Genomic DNA, 17437 nt, shown 5'->3' with positions numbered 1-17437 from the left:
CCTCTTGATGCTCTTGTGTTCTGTAGAGGGGCCTGTTCTATATGTTTCTCCTACTATATTGGAAACTTCCCATACCCCTTCTTGTTCATTCAACGATTCGTTGTTAGATGCACTGGGAGGGTTTTGGGTGGCTTTTTGCTTAAATTTGCTTCTTCTTTCCCTTCAGGGAGAAGGACAGTTTGTCTTATGTTCCAGCCTCAGATGTGCAGAAGGTGGAGGGTATGTGGGCTTGTCTAGGCCTATCAGGAGTACCAACTTTAGGTGGCGTATTGTCTCACTACATGGCTTCCTGCTTCCTTCCTGTGCCTCACTCTATGGGTGTCCCTTCTCCCTCTGGTCTACACTATATGGGGTCCAATGCCACGACATCTACAGGAACACATGGTACCAATCCCACATTGTAGGGGCTCTAGATATGAACGCAATTGGGGGCAATATGATGGGAAAAGAGTTGGAGGTTATTAAATGAAACTCTGATTTTCCTTAACCTAATTTATTTCCTTAATACTGTAATAGCCATAAAAAAAATTTTAATTTGATAAACTCTCTCCTCCCATACATAACTTAGCTTAACTTAATGCTAATGTTCCTCAGAACTTACCCTAGATTTTCCCCCTACTATCAAAAGAACCTTAACCTAATTAAAGAACCCTAATCTAATTCTTCAGTCAAAATCTACAATTCTCCCATCTTAATGCTATCCAAAGAACCCCTTCCGATACTAAAGTTTTCTCCCAACTATGGTCTTTGTGAGACTTATTCAGATTGGAAGTCGGCTTGCTCTGCGTCAATCAATTCCTAATAAGTTGTATATATCCTTCTTCCTACTGGAGAGATCAACCAGGTTTTTGTTTTTCATTTTGACTACTGTTGAAGTTTATTCGCAGCAAGTGATGTGAGATGGGCACCTTTTAGGGTTTAGCATTATATAATCCACTATATCAACTTCGGCTCCTTTTATTGTTCCATCGACTGCTACAACCACAAGATAGGCCCACAACAACTCCAACACAGACTTTCTATCACAGTTCCTGTCAGTAATGGAGGAATGGGAAGAAGGGTGGCACTTATCAGGTGTTTTGTTTCTGCATCTAGTGGCTTTTGAGTTCTCTCCCTATGTTTCTTAACTTTTCCTTTCTTTATCACTTCCTCTATTTTTAACTACTCTTTTAACTGTTATTTCTTTCTTTTTATTAGGTGATGTTTAAGAGGAGCAAGTTGTTTCTGACTGTCTACTCATCAAACTTTAAATTGTTACTGATCCTGAGCTTTAGTTAGTGTTTTACGAATTTACATGTTCTGCTTGTGCTCTCCCTGGCAACATTCAGTTCACATTCCAGTAAAAGAAGAAAAACTAAACTCAATAATAAAATAACTAAATCCCAACGCCCACACAAGCGAACAAATATTAAAAAAAATAAAAAGGAAAAATCAACCATATATGGCCTACATTTAGTCTACCACAATATCACGTTGAGACGTGCACTTTACCCATGCCTACAGGTGTACCAACATCCTCCTCGTGTTTCCCACCTATGTACCGCAGATGGAAATATATGTACACTGCTATTCCTGTTGTCTTAAATATTTTAGATATGCTCTGTGTACGTATAGTATCATCCTAAAAGACTTTATGTAGGTACGTATAATATTTAAAAATTGTCATAAAACAAAATGTTGCATAAAATGTACAGTATGCGCAGAATACCAAATTAACCCAACAGTTCATCGTTCTCTCGTTTGTCCCTGTTTTGCATGTACAGTATATACTACTGTAAACTAAGAATATTCTTCAAAATCGCGCACTAAATGTTCTTTAAATATGAGGGCAAAATTTATGGAAAAGTAACAGCCCATTACCACATGACAAAAGTGCAATTGCCTGCCTTGAGAATGCGTATGAACACAGTAAAATACCTGAGGAAGTCAGTCTTGGAGAAGAACTGCCCTCTTTACTATCCCACCAACTGACCAGGATTTTGAACAATTTTGTGGTCTGTACAAATTGACCAGGGAAGTAAGGCAGATACAGACAATGGCCAACGCATGGGATAAGAATGAAGAAAGGGCTAAAAATGTTATCAATACTGTTAGTGAACTCGTGAAGCCCTACCGTACCATCTTTATTAACATGTTCAATTACCTCAAGAAGGTGGTGCCTCCCGAAACCTCACAAAATGCCTCATGAAGAAGGTACAGAGGCACTCTCAGAGAAGATGCAACTCCTCTACTTTGCTGTGCAGTCTATCTTCATCATCATTCATCAGACTGTACAACTAATATGTTCCACAGAAAAACCTGTGAATGAGCAAGTCCTCCCACAAATAATGTTTAGATAACCTTCACAGAAAAATCTGCAACTAGGTGAGTCAATAAATCTCAAGAACAAATACTGGAGGGTTACTGTACAGACACGGTTTTAAATAAAAAATACAGTTCTCTCGGTCATTACCTAATATCAGTGGACTTGACATTCATTGCAGTGTAAGCCAGTGGGGATGATGGCCAAGGAAGCTGATATCTTCTTGCTGCCAATGAAAGGAGTAAGTAGGGTGTGACTGAATTGGCAGGTCACACAAGGTTGATGGTAGAAGGTTTTGGCTGTGATGGTGAGTTAGGGATTTGTCTGGAGTATGAGTCTGTTATGGAAGGGCTCATAGGCTTCTAGTGTAAGCCAAGACACTGGACTAAATGACTCTTTCAATTCAGAAAGTGGGCATCTGGGCCCAGGGTTAGCTATCGTGACTGGAGCCATCTTCCTACTGTACTGATTTGTAAGGGTGATCCCTGGCCCTTATTCCACTGTCTGCAGCCGCCATTGTGGTTGTTTTCCGATTAATAACTTCTATTGTTTCTTCATCAAAGGAAGACCCTTCAAATCCCAAGGTAGTGCTGGAAGAGAACAATATTTGGACAGAAACAAGTGTCTCTAGGAACAACAATGGAAGGGTGGTTGCTGAGGAGAGAGAAGTTCAGAGTTGATGGAGTTACTGGGTGCAAAAGGTTTACGATCAGGTCAGAATTAATGTCCCGTGACAGGGTCGAGAAGTGTCGGGCGCTGGAGCTGTGTTAATGAAGGTATCGTGCCCCTAGGGAAATTTACACAATAACAGGAGGAGAGGTGTGATGACTAAGTCTTGTCCCTTTCCCTTAAATGTTGTGACCAAATGCAGGTGGGCATATGCTGGTGGCCTTGCTAGTTTGGGTGGCGTGAAGCACTAATGATAGCTGGAGGTCGTTAAAATTGATTACGTATACAGAATTGGATAGGGAATAAAATAATAGTCTTAAGGGCTGGACATCACCGGGGTATTGTCTAAAGGACTCGTTATGGGTGGTGTAGGTACTCTCCAAGGGGTGCCGCAGTCTTTGCTGCTGCAAATCCGAGAATCTTTTGGGAGTTCTCTAGATGTCAGCATATTGTATTCACTGTCTTGAATGGGATTTTTAAGGCTGTGAAGGGTACGTTAGGTGAAACAAAGCTAAGTTTGGGTTATTGTGACACTAAGCTGATTTATGATGACATTAAGAGGTCAAAGGCAAGGCATTTGGGAGTGTCTATGATTTATTTGACAGACAAATTGGACTAATTTTCCCTGGCACTCTTTTGTGCCACTTCTATCTGGAGGTAGAAAACAGCTCTGGGCAAATCACCTGAGTTTCTGCACTGAAAACAACCCACATTTTTCATTTTCTTTTACTTTACTCATTCTTTAAGTAGGAAAAAATAGAACTAAGGGGGAATTGCAAGGGTCATGAAGTGAGGCATGCGACGCTGCCTATTTTAATAGTTCAAACACCAAAGATACCACTCTAAAAACATTTATAACTGCCTATTTTAATAGTTTATTGTCTATTTGCGTATTTTAATAGTTCTAACCGGAAACATACCTTAAACTATGATCGTAAAACACTTTAATATGATTTCAAGGTCATCTGACAACATTACCCTTAAAAACATATGGGTTACAACTATGTGTGGTGTGAAAACTAATCAGGTTACCCTTATAGTAGTATTCAGGCACAGCCATTTTCTCTGAGAGAGAGAGAGAGAGAGAGAGAGAGAGTGTGTGTGTGTGTGTTCATGTCAATATGTCAAATGATTAATAATTAGGGCTACACCCCTCTTCACTTATCTACCAGAAAAGACTGGGAACTCCACATAATTATGCTAAAATCTTAACTAATTTTCTATATTTTACTATATTTTCCTAGTTATTGAAATGCAAAAGGTTGTCGGAAAATATGTAAAAATGAATGACAAAGTAACATCACATTGATTTATAAAACTGTACAAAAATAAATATACATACACATTACATATGCATACATAAAAAGTTTCTCTCTCTCTCTCTCTCTCTCTCTCTCTCTCTCTCTCTCTCTCTCTCTCTCTCTCTCTCTCTCTCTCTCTCTCATGTCACTTTAATATAATTTCAGTATGGATGTCCCTCTTGTACAGAGGGGAGGGAAAAACAGTTTATTACCAGAGCAAAGCTTAAATCCTCTCTCTCTCTCTCTCTCTCTCTCTCTCTCTCTCTCTCTCTCTCTCTCTCTCTCTCTCTCTCTCTCTCTCTCTGAGTTTCAAGTACATTGATTTAAATTTAGTCATGAAAATAACATGAAAATACAGCAATTAGCAAATATTGCTCTACAAAAAAATGAGCGAATTATTAAATTATCTGCAATTTATTTGGATTCATGTTTCACAGAAAAATCAGTGACTAACTGAAGTCACAAATGCTGAACCATGATATAAGTGGGTTACACTGTGATTGTCTTAGCCATCTATGTATTTGAATTGTTGAAACTTTTAGAAGTTCAAATAGGTGCAAATGCTATAAAAAAAATTCTTGGTGAGCTTGCTTACACGAGTCTCACTTCATATATTTGGTTAACTATGTACGTACTTCCTTTAGACTTGTAGCATTCTGCTTCCCAACTAAGAGGTTGCAACTTGGCCAAATGATAATAATAACAGATGGTGCTACCAGGGGTAGATAATCGAACCTTAAGGGTAATCTGTGCAACCCTGGTGCCCTCTCTGGCCCTACCACTGTTCTGGAGAATAGGAGGCCATTTTACGTATTGAACACATTTTCTGCAGGAGCGTTACCTGTTTTCCAGTTCGTACATGGTCTTTTACTAATGCACTTGATCCCTCTTTTTATCTAGGCTAGTCACCGGCTAAAGGGTAATTAATTGAAATGAAGGTCTCATTGCTCAGTAGGCCATGATAATGATGATCATGAGGGAATGATTTAGAGGTAATTAAGCTAATATTAATCTAATTGCTCTTATATTGTTGTTCCAGGTCAATGTTCTTGAGCCTCATCCTCACATCCCAGTTCTTGCTACTAGTGGCCTTGATGATGATGTTAAAATCTGGGTCCCAACCTCAGAGTATGATCCAGAGTTGCCTGAATTGGATCAGGTAAGTTGTCCATTTTTTTGTTCTGAATGAGGATGTGGCACGAGAGGATAAAAAGAAATAAAGTAAATCAGGAAAAAACAAAGACAAAATCTAAAGTTTACTTATATCAAATTTCTCATCACATATAATATTACAGTGTTTTCTCTAGGTGCATCAATGATCAAATATTGTATAGGCCTCACCCTATTTGATGTATGGTTGAATAGTATTGTACTGTATTTCTCGTAGCTGGATTGAGTGCAGTGCCATTTGACATATAGTAAACCTCTGAAGGTGCAAGAATCAATATTTGTCCACATATTTTAATGAAGTAATTTAAGTCACTGAATCACAATTGTAGATTGGTAGAGTTGAATCAAAGGGTTGATTCTTCAGTGAGAGGTTAAAATTGGATCAAGATAAAACTGAAGAAGTTGCTCAATTTGGAGAAACCAAGAGGATCTGGTGAAAAGTAAAGGTCAGAAACTAATACAGCCTGGGTCTTAAGATACGATGCAAAGGGCCTTTGATAAGAGTTTATCTTTAAAATAAAGCATTTTGATCAAAATTCTTATTAGTGAAAATTAGACAGACTTAAGGTAATGTTATCATGATCGTTTGATATCTAGACATTTCACTAGTGCTCTGGTCAATCAAAATATGGATAAATTTTCACTGATTCCAACTCTTGCCCACATTCCATGATCCTTATATGCAGAGAATGCAAGGCGGCATTAATAATTTAACAAATTCTGTTCGAATGTCCCAATTTCATACAACAAATGCTAAGTTATGGAGATGGATAGGGGAAGTAGTATTGTCAGAATTTTAAATGTTTTATTTATTCAGCTGATTACTATTAGATTTGTAAAGAATTGTATTTTATTATTATAATAATATAATAACTTACATTTGTTATTATTAAAGATAAACCCTTTGTTCCAGCCTTGTGAGAGAAGTATTTTTAAGTATTAAGAGTTTAGTGATCTGGTTAAACTACCTAATAATAATAATAACCCCCCTCTTAAATATCTAGATTGTCAAGTCAAACTTGAGGAGGAGACACAAGGAACGAAACGATGAATTTACAGGCTTGGACAGACAGATGTTAATGGTGTTGTGGAATCACATCAGACGGAATGACCGTAGACGTCGGAGGGTGAGCCATATGTGAACGTTGTTTTTAATAACATTTGAATCATCCCATTTTTTATGTTTATGTATTGTGTGATAAGTATATTTTTAAGGGGGTTGGTAATTAATCGGCATTTTTATGGACCCTGTAATGTAAACATCAAGGCTTTCAAATGTATTTGCAAGCTTACAGTACTGTTAAGAGAATTTCCCTTTGTATGTTTTCTTTGTTGGTCTTTTTCATTATTATATAGTTTTGTTTAATTTGGATATTACAGGCAGCCCAGTTATCAGCGGATTTGATATTAGAGTTTTGGTTATATGGTGCTTGTCCAAGATATTCATAACTGGGGTTTACCCTCCCTAGAGTTTACAGCACCATTGTCTGGTTATTGGTGGCTTAAGCCCCATGAGAATATAAATTACAAACATAACGAATATGTATCTTCTCCTCGGATCTTTTATAGTTATTTTTTATTTCATTGTATCCATTAATACTGTATTTATTCTCATTTGCATATTACTACATACTATTGTATTATAAAATACAAACAAAGCGATCAATATTTTGGTTTGGAAAAATCAGCTGAAGTTGGAAGTAAGCTTATTTCACTGTATTTAACTCAATTCAGAGCAATTTTCTTGCTTCTAGTTATTGTAAATAAATCTCTAGGAACTATTTACATGGGACAAGGTTAATTTTCATCATATGAAGAGGTGTTTTAAAAGTCGAAATATGATTTAAATACGTTTTGTTGTGAACTAAATTTGGTTATTTTTTCGATAATAGATGGTGTTGGAAGCATGTTTATTGTGTAAAAAAAGATTAACGGATTCCATTCGCTATTTTCACCCTATTTCATCATAATACAAGCTTTACATATTTATCTTTTATTGGCATGAAAACAACCATTAAAATGCATTATTGGTAGCGTAGTTGCTGTTTCGTCCTCAAAGGGAGTACCCTTTCCATGGTCTATCCAGAACTCCATGGTGACCAGACTAATGGCAAAGAATTCTCTTAACTGGTCTTATGGCCGGGTATGTGTCGTAATGATAAATATTATAACACATGCTATACATAGTATAAATGGACTCAGGATAATAGGGCACTTTCTATTATCCTCATTGAACGCTGATACCCAGTTTTCCTACCACGTGAAAACCATAAGAAGAAGAAGTGGTTATGTGCATACGCACTGTCATATTATTTACATACAACCAAAATCTGACCAAGACCCATGCCCTTTCTGGTTAGTCAAGAAACCAGATCTCAGAGAAGTCAATTCTTCTCTTATTGATTCAGCTAAGTGCATAGTTTCAAGTTCCAGTTTAAAAAAAATTTAGTTTAGACTAGCGCAGTGGTTTATTGTGAGTAAAAAGCTGTAATCGGCTTATTTCTTTGGGGCTTCTTACGATTGATGATCATTAGGCTAGGTCCGAGAATTTTGTTCTTCACTTACCTATTAATTTCATTACTGAGGTTGATATATATGTTGAAAGCTAAGTGTTGAAAGCTAAGTGTGCAATTGTAAGTTTCAGTTGAAAATTTTGTTAGTTTATAATATGGAACAATGGTTTTGGTGTGTGAAAAACCATACTTTTTTTTTTTTTTTTTTTTTTTTTTTTTTTTTTTTTTTTTTTTTTTTTTTTTTTTTTTTTTTTTTTTTTTTTTTCTTTGCCAGTCCTTGTTGGGGCTAGCAATTTAGGATCGTTAGCGCCGAGAGTTCCATTCTTCACTTATTGATTTCATTACCGAATTTCATGGAAACTTCCAACTAGAGAGTATGTAATTCAAGTTCCATCTTAAAATATTTTAGTTTAGACCCTGGAACAATGATTTTAATGTGTATGTAAAGCTTTAAACGGGCTTTTTCGTCAGTACACGTTGGCGCTTCTTACAATTTGTGATCGTTAGTTATTTGGAGAAGCAAAATTTTGAAGAATTTATCATTTTATTTGTTAGATTTATCTAAAGAAACATTCCACACTAATAAATAATGTTCAGATAATGATGTCGGCAATAGGCTACCAGGCAGTAGCCTGCAATCTACGTCAATTCAGTGAGAATATGGTGGCTAGGCTGTAGTTATTGTCTGTAGCATATAACCTAGGATTATATATCCTTAAGGTTGAACAAAATATAACTTGGATTAGGCAGTTACCTGAATTAAGGTAAGTTTTGGGGACATATCCTGTTAGGCTATAGGCCTAGACCTAGACAGTAGGCTAAGTTGGTGTCTAGACAGTAGGCTAAGTTTAGTTTACACCAAAGACCTTATGATTAGATAAAAGGCTACAGACATTTTCCTTGTTTATATAACCTGTATATTTAAGCATTGTCTTAATACTGCAGGCCATCATATGCATACCCTTAAAAGGGAATTAAATAATCTACATTGATTTAAAAAATAACATAGGCTATGTGATAGACTAGCCTAGTTTTAGTAGACCAAAAACAGTTATTCAGGAATAGACAATAACCTGCATCAGGTAATAGCCTAACTAAAGGATTCACATTAGTAATTTACTGTTTTATGTAAACCAAAAATGGTAGGTACATAGACCAAGTGGACTATGAGGTAGTAGCCTATCTTGAAGGCTACAAATTACACTTGGTTAATCCCTTACCTTTAAGGTAAATTAATCAGGATTAGATAATAACCTATACTATACTCTGTGTTTCTCCATCTGTCCATCCGCCTGTGGTGGTCGCGTATGGTAACACTGCGTCCCGGGCTTTAAATAGTTATGCTATGTGGCAGTTTTAGGTAAATAAAAGGATATCTGGGGGTGTACATTTGCAACTGAAAAGTGTTTTAATAATTTACTGTATGCAAATTACACCGTTAATATTCGAAATAGGATGCAGTGTTACCATGTGCAAACACCACAGGCGGATGGACAGATGGAAAAAAACAGAGTATAGGTGATAGCCTAGCTATAATATTTCACATCAGTGAGTTTCATATTAGAAAGTTACTGTTTTATATAGTAGACCAAATAGCCTTGGTCTAGATATGAACAATATGAGTTAGACAAAAGTTGTTAGCCTAACTATGATTTGTATGTAAGTAACGTAAGTAACTTTCTGTTTTTATATAGCCTTTACATTTGATCTGGAACAGTCTGGATAAGCAATGCCCTATACTAGGCTAAGAGAGGACAATTCAGGATTCATCCTACTGTTGATGTACTGAATGTTAGTTTAGCCCAAATAGCCTAGGATGGGATACAAACAGTATCCTAGGCATAATTAAATAACCTAAACCCATTTGAATACAGTGGCTTGGTCTAACTAAACAAATGAGTATATAGGATATTAATCCAAATGGTATGACAATTCAAATTAAAATTTTACATAGCTAGTGCAAAAAGACATATACTGTACAGCCATATATGGCTGTCAAAAATAACTGAAACTTCAAAGGGCTTAAGTTAACCCTTAAACGCAAAGTAGACATATTTTATGTCGACATTTTTTGTCTCTCGGGTGCCGACTGGACGTATTTTACGTTGACATACAAAAGTTTTTTTAAAAATTTGCAGAAAAATACTTATAGGCCTACCAGCCGAAAACTCTTGAATCACGCGCCTTGGGCGATGCTGGGAGGTCACGGATCAAGGTGTTGTTTTGTTTACAATCGGTACGCAGGTGCGCAAGCGCGAATTTCTTTCATGCCGCACTAAAAAGTATTGGGGACACATCTCGGAAATTATTTCGTCACATGCGATTGTGGTAATGTTTGCAACATTTTAAAATTAGCCGTTACATAAAGTTTTATATGGAAATGTGTGCAATTTCATGCACAATACAACTAAAAACAACCAATGGTTTTAGCTTTTATCGGTTTTGAAATATTTTCATATAAAAAAAGATAAGTGACAAATTTTCAACCTTCGGTCAACTTTGACTCTACCGAAATGGTCGAAAAACACAATTGTAAGCTAAAAATCTTACATTTTAGTAATATTCAATCATTTACCTTCATTTTGCAACAAATTGGAAGACTAGCACAATATTTCGATTTATGGTGAATTTATGAAAAAAATAACATTTTCTTTACGTCCGCGTGGTAACTCTACTGAAAAAATCATACGTGCGATTGTGGTAATGTTTGCACCATTTTAAATTAGCCGTTACATAAAGTTTTATATATGAAAATGTGCGCAATTTCATGTAGAATACAACGAAAAATAATTGAAGGTTGTAGCTTTTCTCATTTTTGGAATATTTGCATATAAATCACAATAAATAGAAAAAAAAACCACGTTCGGTCAACTTTGACTCAACCGAAATGGTCGAAAAACGCAATTGTAAGCTAAAACTCTTACAGTCTAGTAATATTCAGTCATTTATCTTCATCTTGAAACAAATTCGAAGTCTCTAGCACAATATTTAGATTTATGGTGAATTTAAAAAAACTTTCCTTCCCTGCGCGCGCGGATTCTCCGCCACAAATCTCCGAAATGCGTACGTACCATTCTCGGAATATTTGCTCAGTTTCCTATTAGGCATTTCATAGAGTTTTATATATGAAAATGTGCGCAATTTCATGTAGAATAAAACGAAAAATATTTGAAGGTTGTAGCTTTTCTAATTTCCGAAATAATTGCATATGAAAATAAATATATAAAAAAATTTGACACTGTCAACTTTAACTCGTCAGATATGGTCGAAAACTGCAATTGTATGCTTATACTCTTACAGTATAGTAATATTCAATCATTTGTCTTCATTTTGAAAGACATTGAAAGTTTCTAGGACAATATTTAGATTTATGGTGAATTTTTGAAAAAAACATTTGTTTACGTCTGCGCGTTAAAATTCATGCATTATTTTGTGATAATATTTTCTCTGTGTTGCTTTTATCGTTTTACAATGTGTTATATACCAAAATGATCACAATTTAGTGTACATTACAACGAAAAAAAATTTTACTCGTTACCTTTAACCGTTTTGCGCATAGCGGGATTTGAATACAATTATATATGAAATTTTGTTTTCGCGCTATCATATATAGCATTATTTATATAAGATAATGATAACTTTTTTCATTTCTGATGGTTGCATACTAAACTTCAGGCAATGCCAAAAAAAGGAGCCAAAAATGAACTTTTAATCTTGAAAACTAAGCGCGCTGTGATTTTTTGAAGAAAAAAATTTTTCCGCTTCGGCGCTCTTTCCGAGACCGCCTCGGCACACGGAAGACAATTTTTAATATACCCCTTCGGCATTTAAGGGTTAATATAGATTCCTAATAGAATCTATTACAAATATTGAAACTGTATGAGGAACTATAGAGGTGTCCCTCATTGATAATTGGATAATGACTGGCTTCTAATAACAACTTGCTTTATTGCCACTGAAATGACCCTGCTGAATCAAGATGGATCAGGGGGACAAATTTCAGATAGCCATGGGAGAACCCTTATAAAAGGAATTCTATCCCCATTTACAGCTATCGATGCTGAAGAGGATCTTTTCCCCCAAAAAGGGATACTAGTAGGATCCATCTGACTTTTTACTATATTTTCATTGGGGCTATGGTAACTTACCCAAGACTTCTACCCCTTTAGTAACAGACAGGTACTTCTAGAAGGAATTCTATCCCTCTTTGCAGCTATTTATGCAGAAGAGGATATTTCCCTCAAAAAGGGATACTAAGATCCATGTGACTCTGACTGAAATTACTATATTTCCTTGGCCAAGACTTTTGCCCCTTTGGTAACAGCCAGTTACAGTTCAGTTGTTGAAGTTCAGTCAAAATGTGCAAGCATCCCCAATTGGGATACACATCTTGCGGCATTTTATCAATTTCGTAAGGAAATTAGGATCCTTCCCCCAAAAGGGATACAAAGATAAACCTGAACCCAGTGGAAATGACACCAGTTTCTGAGGGTTATGGTCATTTACCCAGGACCTCTGCCCCTGAGGAACAGGCAGTTGCAGCTTGGCTGTAGATGCTCAGTTGGGTTACGCAATCTCCCCCAGAAGGGATAAACAGTTTGCAGTATTTGATCAGTTCCGTATGGAAATTATGAATATCATCCAAAAATGTTGTTGCCACAGAACAGCAAAGTAAGAGCGACATGATGCATGATCCTGAAAATGAGTTTAAGTTAGTCCAGTACACTCCAAAGTGTAAAAATACTGTATCCTACAACCCAAAAGTGAGAAGGTAAGCAAATGTTGTCTAAATAAGGTCTAGTATTGGACTTATGACCAGAAACCACTATTGGTCAGTTCTGAATACCAAACTTCATATCAAAACATGACAGGGGCTCCAGTGGTCATTCCTGATGATACCAGGATCCTTGGTTAGACACACCAGCGCAGATTTTCTTTCACTATAGCAAAATATCTAATTAATGAGAGAAAAACTATGATCAAAGCTGTACATGTGAAAGACCAATAACAGAAATGGTCTTCTTGCCTGTGTCTATAACATTAAAAGCGTTAGAAGACACCCTTTATTGGGACCAAAGTTGCTCACCTAAGAGTTCCAGCTTTCTGTCACTTCATTTTCAAAATTATTAATCTTGTAAAGACAGATGTTCAGAATTTTGTAGTGATTAAAAGATTAGAAATAATGGCAGAATTGAAACCATTTTTCTTGGTCATCCCAGTTTCGGAAAACTCCTCTTAGGAACGGGCAACTCTACAGCTCCCTTCTAAAGGGGAGAAGCCTCATTTATTTTTAGTTACACACCAATTTAGGACCCCTATGAGAAGAATTTCAGAGGCGACAGCCTCAACAGAATTTCGTATTAGGATCCACCTCTTTAGTATTATAACATCTACCATCTTGCTGGAAGTTGCCATTAAAAGTCTTCCAAAATGTTCCAGAACAGTTGTTGTTGTTGTAGTTAAAAGTCTTGTGAGAACCTTATGGCAAGAATCCTATGACTTGCTAAAGTGGCGCATAAAAGTGCAAATAGAAGCTTTGGAGGGCTCCAACTAGTCATTTCCTAATGTAACTTCATTATTACATCATAACCATTCCTGTAAGGACCTGTTGAGGAGTCTGTTGTGGTTAAAAACTTAACGAGCAAGCCCGCCAACAGAATTGTATGAGAGTACTTACTCTCTTTTGGGAAAAGGGAATTTAGGAAACAAAAATCCAAAACATCCCCTTACCCAATCCAAAAAGGCTTGCTTAAAAAGGTAAGCCTTTTATCACCCCAAAATGTATTTTCCTCAAAGAACAGGTAGGTGTTCAGATGGGATGATGCTTCACAAAAGGACAACAACAACAACAACAACAAAAAGAAAATTTTTCACAAAGTCCAAAGACCCTCTCTTAGTAAGTAGAAAAGCATTAAATGGAATACCCATCAAGGGCAGAGGTAGAGGAAGAGGTGGATACTAATGGGAATGGTATGGTTGGGAGTCGACTTCAATGACACCAAAGGCAATTGACACCACAGGCAATCGAAGTCTTCCCTATGGGGACACCACTAATTTTAAACAGGGTGGGGTGGGAACAGTCTCACCCATCCCCCTCCTGTAAAGGGGTTCTTCCAAACCAGGCCCCTCTTTGGAATGTTACGTGCAGAGTGTCCCTGATAATGGGAGCCATAGAGAAATGTGAGGTTATTTGTCATCAATCACATCTCTCTTAAGTGTCCCTAAAAAGGATTCCTCCAAATGAAGAGTGATCCTAGACCTATCAACAATGAACAAGCACAGTTTGCCATATTTTCTGAATAACTACCGTTGCTGTAGGACGTTCAAATGTTCTGAAAGGAACTTAGTTCTGACAGATACATACTGGTATATCCTTGTCGTCATTCCCTTCCGTCCCTTCCTAAGGCTCCAGAGAGACAGATATGTACAGGTTCAAAGTCAGCCCCTGTGGGCTAAATATTGCCCTTAAGATTTAACAAAGTTAGTAACGGTAGTTCTTCGAGAACTATACTCGTTTTTTTCCATCTGTCCACCCGCCTGTGGTGTTTGCGTATGGTAACACTGCATCCTGGGCTTTAGATATTTACATTCAGCTTACACTCAACAATAATAATAATATCCTATTTAGAATATTAACAGTGTAATATGCAATCAGTAAATTATTAAAACGCTTTTCAGTTGCAAATGTACACCCAGATATCCTTTTATTTACCTAAAAACTTAGACATAGCGTAACTATTTAAAGTCCGGGACGCAGTGTTACCATGCTCGACCACCACAGGCGGATGGACAGATGGAAAAAAACAGAGTATAGTCGATGTAGGGGCCCACTAAAAAGTGTGCTTGAAAAACTATTAGAATGTATGATGAGTTGATTGCAATTTGCATCAATAATAGATCCAGTACTTGGATTACGACAAATGAATGCGAAGTCGCGTGCAACAAACAAGATGCGAGACCGACCTCACCAAAGGATTGAAAAAGTTGGGGAGATACTTTGGCCTTGATCCTGGAAGGAATATTTGGTGATACAGGTCACCTTGGCTCATCAGTTTGTCTGAATGACAATACACATAGATTGGACAACCACTCTGTCAGAAAATAGCCATTGTGCTTCCACAAACTGAAGTGGACCTGTTTGCCACATATCAGAATCACAAACTGCCATGCAATCAACAGAAAGAGATGCCTTCCTACAAGATTGGAACAAATGGAGGATGATAAACCTTTTCCTCCATAGTTCCAGATTTCAAGGAAGTTGAGCAAACTCCTAACCTACTAAGGAATAGCTTACTTAATAGCCCCAAACAGGCATTGGTTCTTACTTTAATAACGGGCAAAGAGATAAATTCCAAAACTGTCCATTGTTTTATCCCATTTAGTAGGAGGGAAAGTAGTTTTAATGATCCTCCTTTTTGAGCCAAGACCTTCACCAGTGGATTTTCTTGAATATTATCTATACCGTGAAAATTAGTTGCCCAACATTGCTAGGTAACTAGCGCAAAAATTACATACTTCATGTATCTGGCAATACCCTTAAGTACGGAAGATGTATAGTTACATTGTATCAGTACTGAAAGCCCAGTTAAAAATTCTAGAGAAACAAATTTTTAAGATTCTTATTCCTTTTGAAGACAAACACCTTGCAGTTACAGCATTCATGGGATGCAAGGCATCATTAACAGAACCATTGATTTATGATTTAATGATTTGACTCTAGTATAGGAGTTGTCACTTCCCTTCTGCAGTCCTTTGCACTACAAAGATCCTCTCTAGAAGGGTTCCAGCTAGTATTAGCAAACTGGGCTCTCATAGACAGGGACAATACATAAAGCAAAGAGCTGACAATAAAATTTTATTGTCCTCTGGCCTGTTATTCCTGGCCAAGAATGGGGATCCTTTAAAAAGGAAATCTATTTTAAGTAAATTAGAATTAGCAGACAACATTATGCCCAGTTCATGCACTTAAGGTTAACCTAGAGGTCCTTTTTTTTCTACACACAAAAAACAGTTGCCACAAGCTCGAACAAATTCGACTAGTACACTGTGTATCGGTAGGTGGCATGGATATTCTTGACCCATAGGCGCTGCAGTGGCAAACCACAGGTCTCTCCAACAGGCGAGTATGCTCATTATCGCTGGGGTGGGTTTGACAAAAGCTGAAACCGTACTCAGCATGTTTAGGCAAGTCACCACAGAACTTCACCCTGGAAAAATGTAAGTTTGCACTTAGTTTCTTGTTCTTTGTTGCTGAACCTAAAGTTATTGGCAATAAAGAATGGGGCCTTGAAACTAGTGGCTTGACCATGGACCAAAAATGTTTTTGGGTTGTTATGATTTTAATCTAAAAGCTTTTTGTCACCTGTCAATTTCTTTGTAAAGTTCCTTTGAGGATGAAACAGCGACTATGCTATAAAAAAACAGGTTTTTACATAGGAAAAACATATTTTTGGTAGTCGCGTGTGAATCCTCAAAACCATCCCACTTCCCTAACGAAAAGACAGGTTTTGGGTATGGGATCATCCTACATTGACCAACAGAAAGGAATGGCGTCTTGGTCGGATTTTGGTCGTATGTAAACAATATGATGGTGCGTAGATGCATAACCACTTCTTACGGTAGTAGGAAAACTGGGTATCAGCGTTCGCTGAGGATAATAGAAAGTGCCCTATTATCCTGAGTCCATTTATACTCTATCACGTATTATAATGTTTATCATTACGACACATACCTGGCCTTAAGACCAGTTAAGAGAATAGTTTGACATTTGACATTATAGGCCTATAAGTCATTTTGCAACATCCAGGCAGCTTGAACACAACCTAAAACTTTAACATTTCAAAGAAAACTTGTGGAAATTCATATGTCTATTTTGAAAATGTTGTTATGATGACTGTTGAGCTTATTAGATCTACTGTTATAATGCTACAGAGGTAGTTACGTTGACCAGCTTGAGGAGCATGTTAAGCGCGCAGTCATTAATGGCACTGCTAACCTTATCACGCTGTACTTTGAACTAGGCATTGTGAAAAAAATAATCAGTTCAAATCACGAATTACAAATTATACCAATGCATAAAAGGGATCATATTTATATAACCATAAGGGAAATAGTGCTAGCTGTGAATTCGCAAACTTTTTGATATGTATGACATTAGAAATAAAAAAAAAATGTTCATCACTACTTGGCAACGTCATGTTGAGTCTGAGAATCGGGATGTTACAAAAAGAATTGTGTCACATGAGATTTGAGCATCACTATAAAACTACATTATAAGTAGTATATGCTGTAAATAATTTTTATCATAAAAATCAGTAGTATTTAGTCACATACACAATATGAAAAAATACAGTAATTAGTGAATTAATGTGGTTAACCAAAAAAAACAAATTAGTGATAATTTTAAAAGGATTAATACATACTTCAGTACCATGAGAGAAAACAACTTATGTATACAGTGCCGGGGTAACTTGATTAATTGT

General features: G+C 36.7%; 1 protein-coding gene across 1 annotated transcript in view; it reads left to right on the top strand.

Annotated features, from left to right (window-relative positions):
* Positions 1–17437, top strand: part of LOC135200665 (DDB1- and CUL4-associated factor 8-like) — a 172502-nt gene that overhangs the window by 106061 nt on the left and 49004 nt on the right. The window contains exons 10-11 of the mRNA XM_064229272.1: positions 5312–5431; positions 6447–6569. Coding sequence (XP_064085342.1) covers positions 5312–5431; positions 6447–6569 — 243 coding nt within the window. The remainder of the gene's footprint in view (positions 1–5311; positions 5432–6446; positions 6570–17437) is intronic.

The sequence above is a fragment of the Macrobrachium nipponense genome, chromosome 27, assembly GCF_015104395.2.
Source record: "Macrobrachium nipponense isolate FS-2020 chromosome 27, ASM1510439v2, whole genome shotgun sequence".
NCBI lineage: Eukaryota > Metazoa > Arthropoda > Malacostraca > Decapoda > Palaemonidae > Macrobrachium > Macrobrachium nipponense.
The sequence above is the reverse complement of the archived record's forward strand: the minus strand, read 5'-3'. Positions and strand labels throughout refer to the sequence as shown.